Raw genomic sequence first — 15073 nt, 5'->3', positions numbered from 1 at the left:
TTGGTCGAGTGGGTGACGTGGGGGTGGGAGAGATGTGTGGAAATGAAGGGAGCGTGGTTGAGGGAGCGGGGGGGGGGGGGGGGGGGGGGGGGGGGGGTTGAAGTGGTTTGGGCGCATGGAGAGAGTGAGTGAGGAGAGATTGACCGGGGGGATGTGTGTGTCGGAGGTGGAGGGAGCGAGGAGGGGAGGGAGACCAAATTGGAGGTGGAGAGATGGAGTGGGGGGGGTTTTGTGTGATCGGGGCCTGGGCGTGCGGGGGGGTGGGGGGAGGGCGGGGAGTGGAGTGAGTTGGAGCGATGTGGTGTGCCGGGGTTGACATGCTGTCGGTGGATTGAATCAAGGCATGTAATCAGAAATAGAAGATTATGTAATGTGTGTAGCAAGAGAGGATAACAGCATTACAGTATAAGCAATACTGTATATTCTCTGTTAGTTCTTATGCACATACCCTACCTCATGGCTAAATTTTTTCATAAGTACTCTCTTTCACTGCTGGGTAGCATTAGAGATAAGATATGGAGGAGTATGCATGATTTTAAAGGAATTCTGAAGATCTTGGTAGTTCTGGGAACCTTGTGTGGCACAGTCATCCCTATAATTTCTGTAAAGGGGAAAGTGTGATCTAGTGGACTCCAGGTCCTCCATGCTACCTAAAGAGAGATCATCCCTGGAAGGTCGAGAAAAATAATTTTTGCAGCATTTTTGTCATAGTCTGGCTTCATCTGTTTTTATCACATACATAAACTGTTCCAGCATAGTGACGTGAACCACTTCTTTCTATATTTGTCTCAAATGTAATGTAGTATATTGTTTCAGTCAGTTTTCATCAGGTTTTCAAAAAAGCTATCATCAACAGACCAGCTAGAGATGAGAGTTCGTGTATAAAAATACATGGGACTTATCTCTGTGTATTTTCTTTTAATATTGATTTTCAGTTTAAAGTTCATAGCATTTGGCAGTGTAGATATCATGTTTTTCTAATAAGTTGTACAAGATATCCCTTTCTCATCTATGTTAACATTAACATGAAATAACTAGCAATCTTTTAAGGCTTATAACACTGATCATAAAAGGATTCATATCTTACTTTGAGAGGGTACATCATTGATAGATTTTGTCTAAACCCAGATATAACTCCCTTACAGACCCAAAGAGAAACAAGCTTTAGCTGACCAGAAGAAAGCTAAGTTCAACCAGGCTGAGGGAGACCACCTTACACTTCTTGCAGTATATAATTCCTGGAAAAACAATAAATTTTCCAATGCCTGGTGTTATGAAAACTTCGTACAGATGCGCACACTGAAGAGAGCTCAAGATGTCAGGAAACAACTGCTTGGTATTATGGACAGGTGTGCATGTCATCATCCCATTTCAGTCATTCACTCCACATGTGCAATTACATCACTCCATTTTATATTGTTATTGATTGCTTTAGAAGTTGCTATATTTAAATGAAATAATTATGATTACTATACTTGTTTAAAATTTCATCAAATAACATGAGTATGAAAAAATGGATATTTTACATATACTGCAATCTCTCCCAACAAGACTTCCTATTACCTTAGCAAACAACAATATGAAGGTCTTCTCACATGCAGAGAACCTCACAATCACATCACAACACCCTAACACCACAGGAGCAACAACAAATATGCAACACTACATGACACATATGGAACAATGACTCACCTAGAACAGAATGTCTGAATCTCCACAGAAATCTTTGGTCACTTTTTTAACTCCAGACAGACACAAATCCAGCTCACATCTTCCAGTCACCTTTAGTGGACAAACACTTCTGCTGCATTTCTAGGCATTACATATACACAGATGATATTCACTTCTCACACCAAAAACATCAATACAAAAGCAACACAATTCAGATACCCTCAGAATACTAACTGGCAGCAGAGTTGAACATGAGAAAAACTCCTTAGCATCCTGTGCAAGTGACTCATCCATTCCACCCTAAACTTTGCCTCACCTGCCTGGTCTTCCACCCCCTCAAAAGATTGCTGGTCAAGACCAAAGTGTGCATTGTTGCCTGTAGAGTCCCCATTTAACATGATCCCCATGTAAAGTAAATTTCACATGTTTACACATTCTTCAAATGCTTTTTTGCCATTGAGAGGCACTCAGTATGTTAGGGATGGCTCTTAGCACTGGCATGCTTTTGAAGTAGGTTGTAGTTTGAAGGCAGCCACTGACCAGGGAGGTATATTACCAGTATTAGCTGCCTGGATACCTGGAGGCTTAGTGATAGCTACATAGTGAAACCAGCACTTCAGTAGTCATCAAGTTGTGCTCCTGTGACCCAGATATCCGTCTTTTCTTGTTGCCTCACCCCCATGCGGTCTCTTGGCATTCTGTCCAAAAACATTAAATCTCTCCTTGTCACACTTTACACTTGACAACACTTAACTCATACAACTCACCCTTTGTGACTAGATTTTCCCATGGTGAGTGCTATGCTCTAGCCCTGCCTTTTGCTAAAATGCTAGGAGCAAAAGTAGAAGTAATAGTTAGGAGAATAATGTAGAAACATTAGGTAGAAGTAGTATGTAGGATTATTAGGTAAAGGTAGTTAGTTGGAACATAGAGCAACACATTAGGTAGAAGTTGGTTGGAACATTAGGTAGGAGCTTGTGAAAACACTGTGCTAGAGTTGCCCTCTGTCTGTGGCCTGTTAAGGATGAGGCACTAAAGGCTAAGAATCGACACTGGAGTTTATCAATTATGGAAATTCTTTTGCCATGGCCACCCCCTTTTGAGGGAGTTCTCAGAGATAACGGGCATCAGAGATATAGATAGATAGAAAGCATGCTTTCGAACAGAGATTATGCTGCAGTGGTACTTTCAAAGATCAGGACAGATCTAGTAAGAGCCTGTCGTGTGAAATAAGAGCATAATAATTGTAGATATCTCGTTTCTTTGACTGACCATCACTTGATACAGGGCCAAGCATATTGACCTTCATGTGCATCACCTGAACATTTAGACTGTCCCAGTCCACTTACAGACTGATCCAGCTCCTTTATGGGTTATTATGATTCTCCACAGGCAGGCATACATCTGTTTCAAAGGCACAGGAGGCCCCTTAAAATCATCTACACTGGTGAAGACTCACCTATTGGATTTTACTCTCCTTAGGCCTCTTGAAACCTCAAGAAATCATGCCAGACTTTGCCACTAATGACTTTTGTTGTTGATGTGGAAGATGATTCTAAATAATTAATCAGTCATGCCTCCTATTTTATAAATTGTACCAAATGTCACATCTCTCATACCTCCTTTCTGAAGATTTGTGTGATCCCCTTCCAATGAATCAGGAACTCATGCCATACCCCATCATCATCCTTTACCAAGGAGTACTTTGACTCTGATTTAAGAACTTCTGAAAGGGAAGTCAGTTCAGGGGAGTCAATATTAGAAAACAGAAAAAAGAAAAACTGTTCTCAGCTAATTTTGAGGGTCAGTCCTGGCTTTCTTATCATGAAAACCATTTATTACCTGAAGGATCACACGAATTGAGTGTTAGTTCATAGGGTGCTTCGTTTTAGGTTGTAATCAGAATATCTTGTGCACAGCTGTCACTCTGGAGGAGAAGCACATTATTAAGCCACAAGCCCTTAGAGGGTTCAGACAACTCACTGTAGTGAAATTTTTGAGGGTATAACTGAGATCTCCAGGATGTTGAATCCATTTTTGGGAAATGTTTTACAATACGATATTTGCCATAGTTTCATTTATTCTTAAAGATTACTAATTGATACTGATTTTCTTAAAAGACACAAACTGGATGTAGTTTCATGCGGTAAGAATGTGGCCAGAGCTCAGAAGGCAATTTGCTCTGGTTTCTTCCGAAATGCAGCAAAGAAGGACCCTCAGGAGGGCTACCGGACACTTGTAGACTCCCAGGTGGTTTACATTCACCCTTCATCAGCCCTCTTCAACAGGCAACCAGAATGGTAAGTAACCCTCTATATTACCTGAAGTCTTTCCTATTTAGCCTGTTGTATAATTTTGGATGTAAAATATATTAAAGAATATCAGTTGGTTCATGAGTGAAGGGACAGGAGAACCATCATGTATATGTTGTAAGCAAAAATTGTTTTAGCTAAATGCCTTGCATCCACCACCAGTAATCCAAAAACTCTTGTAGTCCAAGAGATTCTTTGGGAAAATTTTTAGTTCTATGTATCCAAAACCAAATCAAAAGAACTCCAAGTAACACAAAACAAAGCTTTCATCCATAACAGGATGCACCCAAACCACAGTATGATCACCTACATGCAGCAACTCAAATGTTACCACTACAGACACATTTAGACATGAGTTACACTTTGTTGCAGCTGTATCCTTGCCACACCCTTACAAACCACCATCCCCATGTAGGAATAAGAAATATACCCAACCAATACACTGAAGTTACCAATACCAATGTTTCTTAAACTTTTCCATTCCACATCTCCAAAATATGATTGCTTCATGCCCTCTCTCCACCAATCCCAAAGCAGTACAAGTTCAGAAATGAAAATTACCAGCATAAAATAGCATCAGTTGTGAGGTGAATTTAGATCTTTAGGAGACACTTGAGTTTTGCCATTTTGGTCACATTAAAACTTTACTCACTTTGTGTCAAGTTAGAGCTGCTTTTCTCTAGTGTTATCAACTCCCTCTGTCAAAAATTGTGTCTTAAGGAATAAAATTTATTCACAGAACTTGGCAACGCTCCTGAATTCGATTTGAACTTGGGAAGCTTCCACTCCCAAGCCCTATTAATCTCCATAATTTGACACCCTTGAAATGAATATCTAATGCATTTATCACTCAGGCATTCCTTCATATTGTACTCTCCACCCCCATTCATGAGCTGTAGACCCTCCATACTCTTGAAAGGAACAGGGTTCAATGCCTGTAGCCCTTCTTTAGTTTATTAACATTCTTAGGAGGATCATATGTTGTGAACACCACTATGCTGTTCTTTCCTGTTTTTACTCTTTCCAGTGTGTACTATTTGATGAAGGGATCATCCTCTCTTATTTCCCAAAACTTAATGAAATCACTTAGTGATGGTGGGCATTGCCCAGAAATTTCTTTAGTGTGTGAAAAAAGTTTTCTTTATGAATGAGAGATTGATAAGTAACAGAAAATGCACATATTTTCATATTAATTCCTTTGTGTTGCCCTGGTCCATTGTTAAATGAGGGTGTAGGTGACATGTCTGACAGGCTTGTTAAGTGAGGGTGTAGGTGACATGTCTGACAGGCTTGTTAAGTGAGGGTGTAGGTGACATGTCTGACAGGCTTCCAGTAAGAGAGGACGATAGATATGATGTTTCTTCCTTTCTGTTAAGCTTATTTTCAGACTTCACCCTAATATTATACATCGGTAGGTAGGGTTAATGGTAAAGGACGTAAATGTTTTAAGAAGTATAGCACATTTCAAGCTAAGAATCAGTGTGAGTGTGATTGACTTTAATTCAGTTGCACACACTGCTCTTATTTCAAACACAAACATAGCGTTGCATGTGAGTATAACATGTCTAACAGTGCATATTACTTAATGTGTAGTTTCACATGATAATCTATCTATTTATATCTTTGGTGCCCATTCTTCTGGAAACTTCCATGAAGGGGGTGGCCACAGCAAAAGAGTCCCCACTTATCCCTGTCCCTACATGCTTCCCTCACATCCACCATTCCATGCATTCTTCCCCCATTTCTCTTCCTCACGTACTCTTCCACTCTGTTTCCCCATGTCACAAGTGGTCTTCTCCCACTAACCCCTTAAATCAGACTATCATAAGTACTTACTCCTTGTAAACTCCCCTTCTTGCATTCTTTCCACATGCCCAAACCACTCAAAGTATTACACCTCGCCCACTCTGCCACTCCACAATTCATTTCCTTTGCATTACCTGCCGTACCAAATCTCTCATACACCCCCTCATTACTTTCTGTATTTCATCTAATCATACCACACACTCCTCTCAAATAACTCATTTCCAGAGCCTAGATTCTTGACCTCTGTGACTTATCCCATTTCCATTTTTCAGCTGCATAGGTCAGGGTTAGGAGGACTTTGCTGTCCCTTGATAATTTCTTGACTTCCATACTTACACCTTAACCCTTCATTATTCTGTAAAGGGAGCCAGTGACCCTTCCACCTGGTACTGCTTTCTCCCTTATCACTCCTACCATATCACCACAGTTACCCAAGATAGCTCCCAAATACTTAAATTCTCTCAACTCTTCCAGTCTTTCTCACCCTATATCTATAACACAGTGTAGTACACTTCTCACTCTACAGGGCTTTGCAAAATCTGTACTTTCACTGTTTGCTTTTACTCACATTTTCTTTCATTTGCCCATACTTACACGCATCATAAAACACAATTACAACCCTCTGCAACTCCTTTTTATTCTCAACAAACAGCACAGTATCATCCACGATCAGGCTTGTCAGTAGCCACCATACCTCACCAACACACTCCATCTCAACATCCCTTTTAGCTGGTTTTGCTTTCTTTTCATTTCTCTTATCACTATATCTATAACACAGTGTAGTACACTTCTCACTCTACAGGGCTTTGCAAAATCTGTACTTTCACTGTTTGCTTTTACTCACATTTTCTTTCATTTGCCCATACTTACACGCATCATAAAACACAATTACAACCCTCTGCAACTCCTTTTTATTCTCAACAAACAGCACAGTATCATCCACGATCAGGCTTGTCAGTAGCCACCATACCTCACCAACACACTCCATCTCAACATCCCTTTTAGCTGGTTTTGCTTTCTTTTCATTTCTCTTATCACTACACCCATTTGTATGTTAAAAAGCTCCATTGACATCACACTATAATTTCCCATGTACCTACAGTAAAAGAAGTATCTTCCTGGATGGTCCGATGAATCTCAAAATGATCAATACGTCTTGCGTTATGTTGGTAGGATTGGTAAGCATGTCCGTGAGACAAATTTCCTAATAATTCTGGTACCAACCCACTTAATAGTTATTTCCATTAAGATATGAAAGCAATGCACTGAACATTTATGATGGCAAATGACAGGAAATGACTCCAGCAATTGATATATAACAATATCATTAAAGCAGGGGTACCAGTGTGAGGCCAGATCAGTGGATGTTTCTCAAAATTTTCTGTCCATGTTGTCATAATGTTTCACATAAAGAGTACTAATATACTTTGTTTTTAATGTTTGTCTCTATTTCAGTGTACTTAGGTCTGTTCCCCTACTCCAGTCAATACCCTCTGTATCTGATGATAAGGCCCAAATTTGATCCTGTACTCTGCTGGCAAATTTAGACAATCTCTGGTCTCTGAGTTCTGGGCATTTCCTCTTTTGTTCTGTCTCATGGATATCCTAAGACATTTTTTTTCTGACTTTTCATTGAGTTCTCCCTCTTTCCTCTAGTTCCATTTCTTCTGAATTTCTTCAGTTTATATGATTTTATCATGCCCTTTAATTATATTTCTCACTTCCCTAATTTCATCTTCTGTTAAATGACACTTTTTATGACTTGATTTGTTTCCTGATTCATAATTTACCCTATCACTTGTTGTAACTTCTGATTTTATTTCATTAGAGCAACCACCAAGTTCCCCATCCTTATGGTCCCAAATGATTAACATTGTAATTTCCCTTCCTTATAGTCCCAAATGAGTCTATCCCTTAACTCATCCCTGATTTTTTCTACTTACATTTTACAAGCCTCCTCCCAGCAGACCTCATTATGGTTGTATAGGGATGGTAATTTCCCTTGCCTTACTCTCTTTCTGCTCTAGAATTTTAGCAATGCTTGTTTTGGGCTTATTGATACACTAAATGATCTCAAAATTCTTGATTTCAGCTTAAAGGTGATAAATGTCCTCACCCAAAATTTCAGAACATTGGGTACATACTTAAGTTTCTAGATTTTTACAACCAAGCTTATGTACCATTTTGAAGGAAGACAAGCAGGCATGTCAGTTATCATAGTTGTCTATCAGTAATATAGATTTTTTGTGTTCGTTGGAGTGAGGGGTAATTCACAGCAGTGCTGCTAGATTTGAGAATTTCTCCAGAAGTGTTCACAAAGATCATAAGATTAGGTTTGCATTCCTACAAGAATGGGTAAAGGTAAAATCCCATTTTACCTAGACTGCTGTTAACTGTAGCACCCACAGTTAAGGAGTGCATTAGAGAGACACACAAAATGCTCTATGTTCAACTAAATGAGATTGATGGTTAATCAAAATTAATCCCACCCCAGTTGTCCACATAACTAGACTTAAGTTGGAAGAGACAAAAGGGATACATGTCCCTTCATATGACAAAGTGGGGAAACCTCTCTAATGAAACTGTGCTATTTCTTCAGAAAGAATAAGCCTTCAGTTGATAGTTGCTTTGTATCATAAAAAGTTGGTTCCATGCATGCCTCCACTTCCTGGATTGGTTATTCCAGCACCTGACAGGCCATCATATCTCACAGATATTGTGGAACATGAACAACTAAAGGACTGGCTGATTCAACCTATGCTTCTGTATGTGCATGGCTAGACAGCAGAGCTCTCTGTCTCATTTTGTTTTTCATAACTTCAAGGCTGCATTCCACAAAGAAGCACAGAAATAATGGACTTCTTTGAAGTTAGGGCCGCAGTGAGACTTTCCTTACCATCCACTGATGATAATGTAGCTTCACAAAAGATGACTTTTCACTTGTGGTGTAACCACTTGCAGGCAAAACTCAGTAGCACCCTTACAATCTCTGATCTGTAAAAGCTGATCCATTATTGATTGAAGAATGGGTGATGCTTGATTTATTTTTCCCATCATGATATTGAATCAGATCATCAGGAGCAGAATAATTTTTCACCCTTATCCAAAGTTTTTACATTTTCTCATAAAGGTTCTGTAATGTCCACTTGATAACAAAGAATTTTAGATTTTTTGTATAATGCTACACTAAGCTGTTTCTTCATATCTGTGCAGTTTCTTTAAGGAAGAAATACTTATATAAACAAATCAGGAAAGTTTCTGTAATTCTTATCCTCCTGTTTGAAATTATATATTTCTTTTAAGTTGGGCAGCAGGTCGTTGAAGATACTGTTTGGAGACTTCAACTGTATCTCTCAGACAGCTATTTCCCTTTGCATTACCTCCTGTTCTTCTAACTCTATTGTCATAAATTGAAAGTTTTCGTATAATTTTAGAAAAGGGTGAAGAAATCTTATTCTGATGTTGCAACATAAATATTGAAGAGTATACTGCCATGTAATGTGTGCAATCAAACCAGTAGAAGCAGGGGTGCTACTTTAGAACCCATGATAGCTGAATGATAAGCTGCCAACATGATCTTATAGTAACAAGGTGTGATATTAGTTTTTAGATAAAAAATACTGTTTGCCATAATGTTCCCTAATGGATATTTCTCCTGTTTATTTTAGGGTAGTTTATCATGAACTGGTGCAGACAACAAAGGAGTACATGCGGGAGGTGACAACCATAGATCCCAAATGGCTGGTTGAGTTTGCCCCTTCTTTCTTTAAGCAGGGTGACCCAACCAAACTCAGCAAGTATAAGAAGAACCAGAGACTTGAGCCCCTTTATAATAAATATGAAGAACCCAATGCCTGGAGGATATCCAGAGTTCGGAGGAGGAGAAACTGAGCCAGAAATGTATTTATTTTTATGTACAAGTTGGGAGTATTCTTGTACCTTACATAGTTGTCCTGTAGATTTTATTTGACATTAAAAAAGCATCACCAGTACTGTAGTTAAATATAATTTGTATATAATACTGTATATATATTTTTTTAGACCTAAGTGTACAGTGTAGTACAAGGATGCATTCCATTCTTGTGTGCCAATTCATGGCTTTGTACTACTAACCCAGAGATCATAATAATAAACCCTACTCACTCTTTTCTCCAAAGGTGCACCCTCCTCACTCTTTCCTCCAAAGGTGCATCCCTAGTTCACCTTGTGGTAAGTTAGTTACTTGTCCACGTGACGAAAATCAGTGATGTGTGGACATAATGCCAGCCATATTTCTCACTTGTATATCATTGACTACAAAAATTGGTTTATCTTTACCATGGTAGACGCTGATATGGGAACCAAATGAGAGGAAAATCGTAAAGCAATTTATTATTTATCATTAAAGGATCCCAGGTAATTTTGAAAATGTTTCTCTCCATTATTCCAGCTGATCAACAAGTTCAGTTACCAGACACTGAAAATTATCAAGAAACGACATATTCTTCACACATGAAAATTAGGGTATTGTGGGGGGCTAATTTCTGCATAATGAAAGATGAAGCTTGAAGGACATTTTAGGCATTCCTTTTTAATCAAGTTAGGTGGATACTACTATGAAAAACCACAAATTCCACCAAAGCATTCAACAGTTTCCAAACTAATTCCTACTGTAGGCCAACAGATTATCTATATCTCTGATGCCCATTCCCTTTGGGAACTCCAAACAAGTGGGTGACCACTGCAAAAGTCTCTTTTCCCATACATACATCTCTCCACGCATTCTTCGCCCATTTCTGTCCCTCCAGTACTCTTCCATTCTATTTCCCCATCACAGGTGGTTTTCCTCTTACACCAACCCCTTTTAGTAGTACTGTCATAAACTCGCCTTGTAAACTCCCTATCTTGCATTCTTTCCACATGCCCAAACCAACTCAAAGTATTACTTCACCCACCCCACAATTCATTTGTTTTGCATTCCATCAGACCAAATCTTTCATAAAACACCCTCATTATTTTTTTCATAGTGTTGTAGGTTATGTCCATATCTCAGGCAGAAATATGTACATGATTAACATCTCTAGATAGGCCAAAGCACCAGGAGTACATAGAGCCTTAATCCAGAATAGATATTATGTAGTCACTAATCTTATTACTTTCTCCACTCATTTTACTCAACACATTTCATTGAGCCTATTTGCACATGTCTATTTGCTTCATATGTCTTAGTTCCTTCCTTATTACAATTTCTGGACTTCTAAAGAATAGCCCAGCATTGTTTTCAATGGCCTCTTTATCACGTGCAAGAAATATGTACATGATTAACATCTCTAGATAGGCCAAAGCACCAGGAGTACATAGAGCCTTAATGCAGAATAGATATTATGTAGTCACTAATCTTATTACTTTCTCCACTCATTTTACTCGACACATTTCATTGAGCCTATTTGCACATGTCTATTTGCTTCATATGTCTTAGTTCCTTCCTTATTACAATTTCTGGACTTCTAAAGAATAGCCCAGCATTGTTTTCAATGGCCTCTTTATCACGTGCAAGTTTGGTTAAGCATCAGCTTTATCCTGCTGTTGCAGACTTTTGCAAAAGGGAATCCATAACAGTTTTACTTGGATCCCACTGCCATCAGTTCTTGCAAATCTGTGTATACTTTTAAAGACAATCATGTTCCAATCTGATCTCTAGGTACTGTGTATCAGTACTGAGGTCAAACCATCAGATTAAACCGTTTGTCATTGTGTTTTCTCCAAGCTTTAAGAGTGGTAAGTATGGTGTGCAATTCATTTTGTTGGGTAGATGGCATGTTGGAGCACTTACCCCATCTCATATATATTTATTTATTTATTATACTTGATTGCTGTTTCCCCTGTAAGCAAAGTAGTGCTAGGAAACAGACGAAGAAAGACCCATCCATTCATATACACATATATATACATACATGTACATATACATATATAGATACATATATACATACACATACATGCACATACACATATTCATGCTTGCCTTCATCCACTCCTGGTGCCACCCTGCCTCACTAGTAAACAGCATCGTGACCCCCAGGATCAGCAAGGTAATGCCAAGAAACATCAAAAAAAGGCCACATCCACTCACACTAACCTTCTAGCTGCCATGTGCAGTGCACTGAAATCAGCTCCCTATCCACATCCAAGCCCCACAGACCATTCCATGGTTCACCTCGGAAGCTTTACATCCCCTGGTTTAGTCCATCGACAGCACATTGATCCCAGTATACTACATCATTCCAATTCACTCTATTCCATGCACACCTTTCAGCCTCCTGCATGTTTAAGCCCGATTGCCCATAATCTTTTTCACTCCATCCTTCCACCACCAATTTGGTCTCCCACTTATTCCCTGCACCTCAGACACTTATATCCTCTTTGTCAACCTTTCTTCACTCATTCTCCCCATATGTCCAAACCATTTCAACGTACCCTCTTCTGCTCTTTCAACCATGCTCTTTTAATTACCATAAAGCTCTCTTATCCATTCATTACTTACATGATCAAATCACCTCACACCACATATTGTCCTCAAACATTTCATTTTCAACACTTGCACCCTCCTCTGCACAACCGTATCTATAGTCCATGAATCGCAACTATATAATATTGTTGAAACTGCTAATCCTTCAAACATAACCATTTTTGCTTCGAGATAATGCTCTCTCTATCGACGCATTCACTGCCCCCAGAACTTTAGCCCCCTCCCCAACCCTATGACTCACTTCTGCTTCCATTCACTGCCAAGTCCACTCCCAGATATCAAAAACACTTCCTCCAATTTTTCTCCATTCTAACTTACATCCCCACCTAACTTGCCGCTTAACCCTGCTGAATATAATAACCTTGCTGTTGTTTACATTTACTCTCAACTTTCACTCTTTTCCAAACTCAGTCACCAACTTCTGTAGTTTTGTAGTTTCTCACATGAATTAGCCAACAGTCCTGTATCACTGGCAAACAACAAAGGGCTCACTTCCCAGGACCTCTCATCCCAAACAGACTGCATATTTGCCCCTCTCTCTGTAAAAGTTGTATTTAACTTCCTCTCCACCCCAACCATAAACAAATCAACAACCATAGGGACATCACACAACCTTGCCACAGACTGACCTTCACTGGGAACTAATCACTCTCCTCTCTTCCTACTCATAGACATGCCTTATACCCAGCAGTGTACCTCCCACACCATATATAATTAAGACCTTCCACAAAGCATCTCTATCAACCTTATCATATGCCTTCTCCAGATCCATAAATGCTATGTACAAATCCATTTGTTTTTCTAAGTATTTCTCACACACTTTCTTCTAAGCAAAACCTGATCCATGCATCCTCTCCCACTTCTAAAACCACAATGCTCCTTCCCAATCTGATACTCTGTACCTACTGTCACCCTTTCAATCAATACCCTACCATATAATTTCCCAGGAATACTCAACAAACTTATGCCTCTGTAGTTTGAACACTCACCTTTACCCACTTTGCCTTTATACTGTGGCACTATATATGTATTCCTCCAATCCTCAGGTACTTCACCATACATACATTGAATATCCTTAAAAAACAGTCACCCCCTTTCTTAATATATTCAACAGCAAGATCATCCAATCCAGCCACCTTTCCACTTTCCCTGACTTTATCACTGCATACTTCTACAGATCTTCACTCTCACCTCCACAAGATAGTGATGAGACATTCCACCAGCTTCCCTTCTCAGCACATTTACATCCAAAACTCTTTTAGACACCTATCAATTATTACACAGTCTAATAATGCCTGTTGAGTATCTTTTCTACACACACACACACACACATGTATACTTGTGTGTATATCTTTTTTAAACCAGGTATTCCCAATCACCAGTCTTTCAGCACACAAATCCATAAGCTCTTCATTATTGCCATTCATAACACTGAATACCCCATGCATGCCAATTATACCCTCAACTGCCACACTACTTACCTTCGCATTTAAATCACCCATTTTTAATACCCAGTCTCGTGCACGAAAACTGCTGACACACTCAACTTCTCCCAAAACACTAGCCTTTCATGATCTTTCTTCTCATTCCTTTGTGCATAAGCACCAATAATCACCCATCTCTCGCCATCCACTTTTAATTTTACCAAAATCAATCTATAATTTACTTTCTTACACCAAACACACTCCACAACTCCTGTTTCAGGGGTCTTGCTACTCCTTTCTTAGCTCTTGTCCTCTCACCAACCCCTGACTTTACTCCCAAAACATTTCAAAACCATTCTTCCCCTTTACCCTTTAGCATCGTTTCACTCAGCCAGAATATCCAGGTTTCTTTCCTCAAACATACTACCTATCTCTCCTTCTTCTCATCTTTGTTACATCCACACATCTTCAGACACCCCCAGTCTTAGCCTTTGAGGAGGATGAGCACTCCCTGCATGACTCCTGTTTCCTCTTTTAAAAATTTAAATACAAGAAGGGGAAGGTTTCCAGCTCCCCACTCCTGCCCCCTTTGGAATTCAACTGCGTGTCATAAAAGGCCACTAAAGGGGGCACAAGTAGAGGATCTCGGTTTGAGGGTGAGAGGGTGTCACTGTCTCACGGCAGGAGTTTAGATAATCGAAGAAAAATATAAAAGTTGTAGAATTAGGAGAGCAATAGGCAAGACAGAGGAAATGTGTGGTAGTAGGGGGACAGACCTTAAGCCATATAACATCAAAGTTTGGAGACTTATGGTCCTTGAGGTATGCAACTGGTGAGTTGATGTTAAAATAAGCACAAACACCACCTTTGAACTGGAATCATGAGTGCAGGTTATATTTAGACATGAAAAGGGGACTAGTGAGGACATCAGACAACTGTGTCTCAGATAGAAGTTAGGTTTTAGGAGAGGTACTAGACAGATGGCGTTCAACTGAGGAAAGGTTACTAGAGACCACCAATGTTGGTATAGTGATTTGAAAAAGAGGAAAGTCTAACGGAGAGGGAAAGGCTGTAGGAGGGGCTGGTGCTACTACTGCCAGAGCCCTACCTTTCATTGGCAGGAGAGTTAGGCAGAAACTCAAAGATTCTTATCATCCCATGATGCTGGGGACTTGCAAAATTGACAATGTTCAAAATTTAAAAAATGCTCATAGTTTAAGAAAGCCTTTCTCCACTTAAGCACTCAGGATGTGAGTTTAGAATTTGTTTGAGCAAAAGAAAAGTTTTATGCATGTCATGCCTTACTCAAAGCACATCATATAGCTGATGCTATGGGTGGCAGGATCACAGTTAAA

At 39.5% G+C, this 15073-nt stretch overlaps 1 protein-coding gene across 1 annotated transcript in view; it reads left to right on the top strand.

Moving 5' to 3' along the window:
- The window catches only part of pea (ATP-dependent RNA helicase pea), a 50457-nt gene extending 40642 nt beyond the window's left edge, over positions 1 to 9815 (top strand). The window contains exons 11-13 of the mRNA XM_071673326.1: positions 1146 to 1349; positions 3792 to 3971; positions 9458 to 9815. Of these exons, the coding sequence (XP_071529427.1) occupies positions 1146 to 1349; positions 3792 to 3971; positions 9458 to 9680 (607 nt within the window). The 3' untranslated portion in view covers positions 9681 to 9815. The remainder of the gene's footprint in view (positions 1 to 1145; positions 1350 to 3791; positions 3972 to 9457) is intronic.
- The last annotated feature ends 5258 nt before the right edge of the window (positions 9816 to 15073 follow it).

The sequence above is a fragment of the Panulirus ornatus genome, chromosome 18, assembly GCF_036320965.1.
Source record: "Panulirus ornatus isolate Po-2019 chromosome 18, ASM3632096v1, whole genome shotgun sequence".
Lineage (NCBI taxonomy): Eukaryota > Metazoa > Arthropoda > Malacostraca > Decapoda > Palinuridae > Panulirus > Panulirus ornatus.
This window is presented reverse-complemented; position numbering and strand designations above follow the sequence as displayed.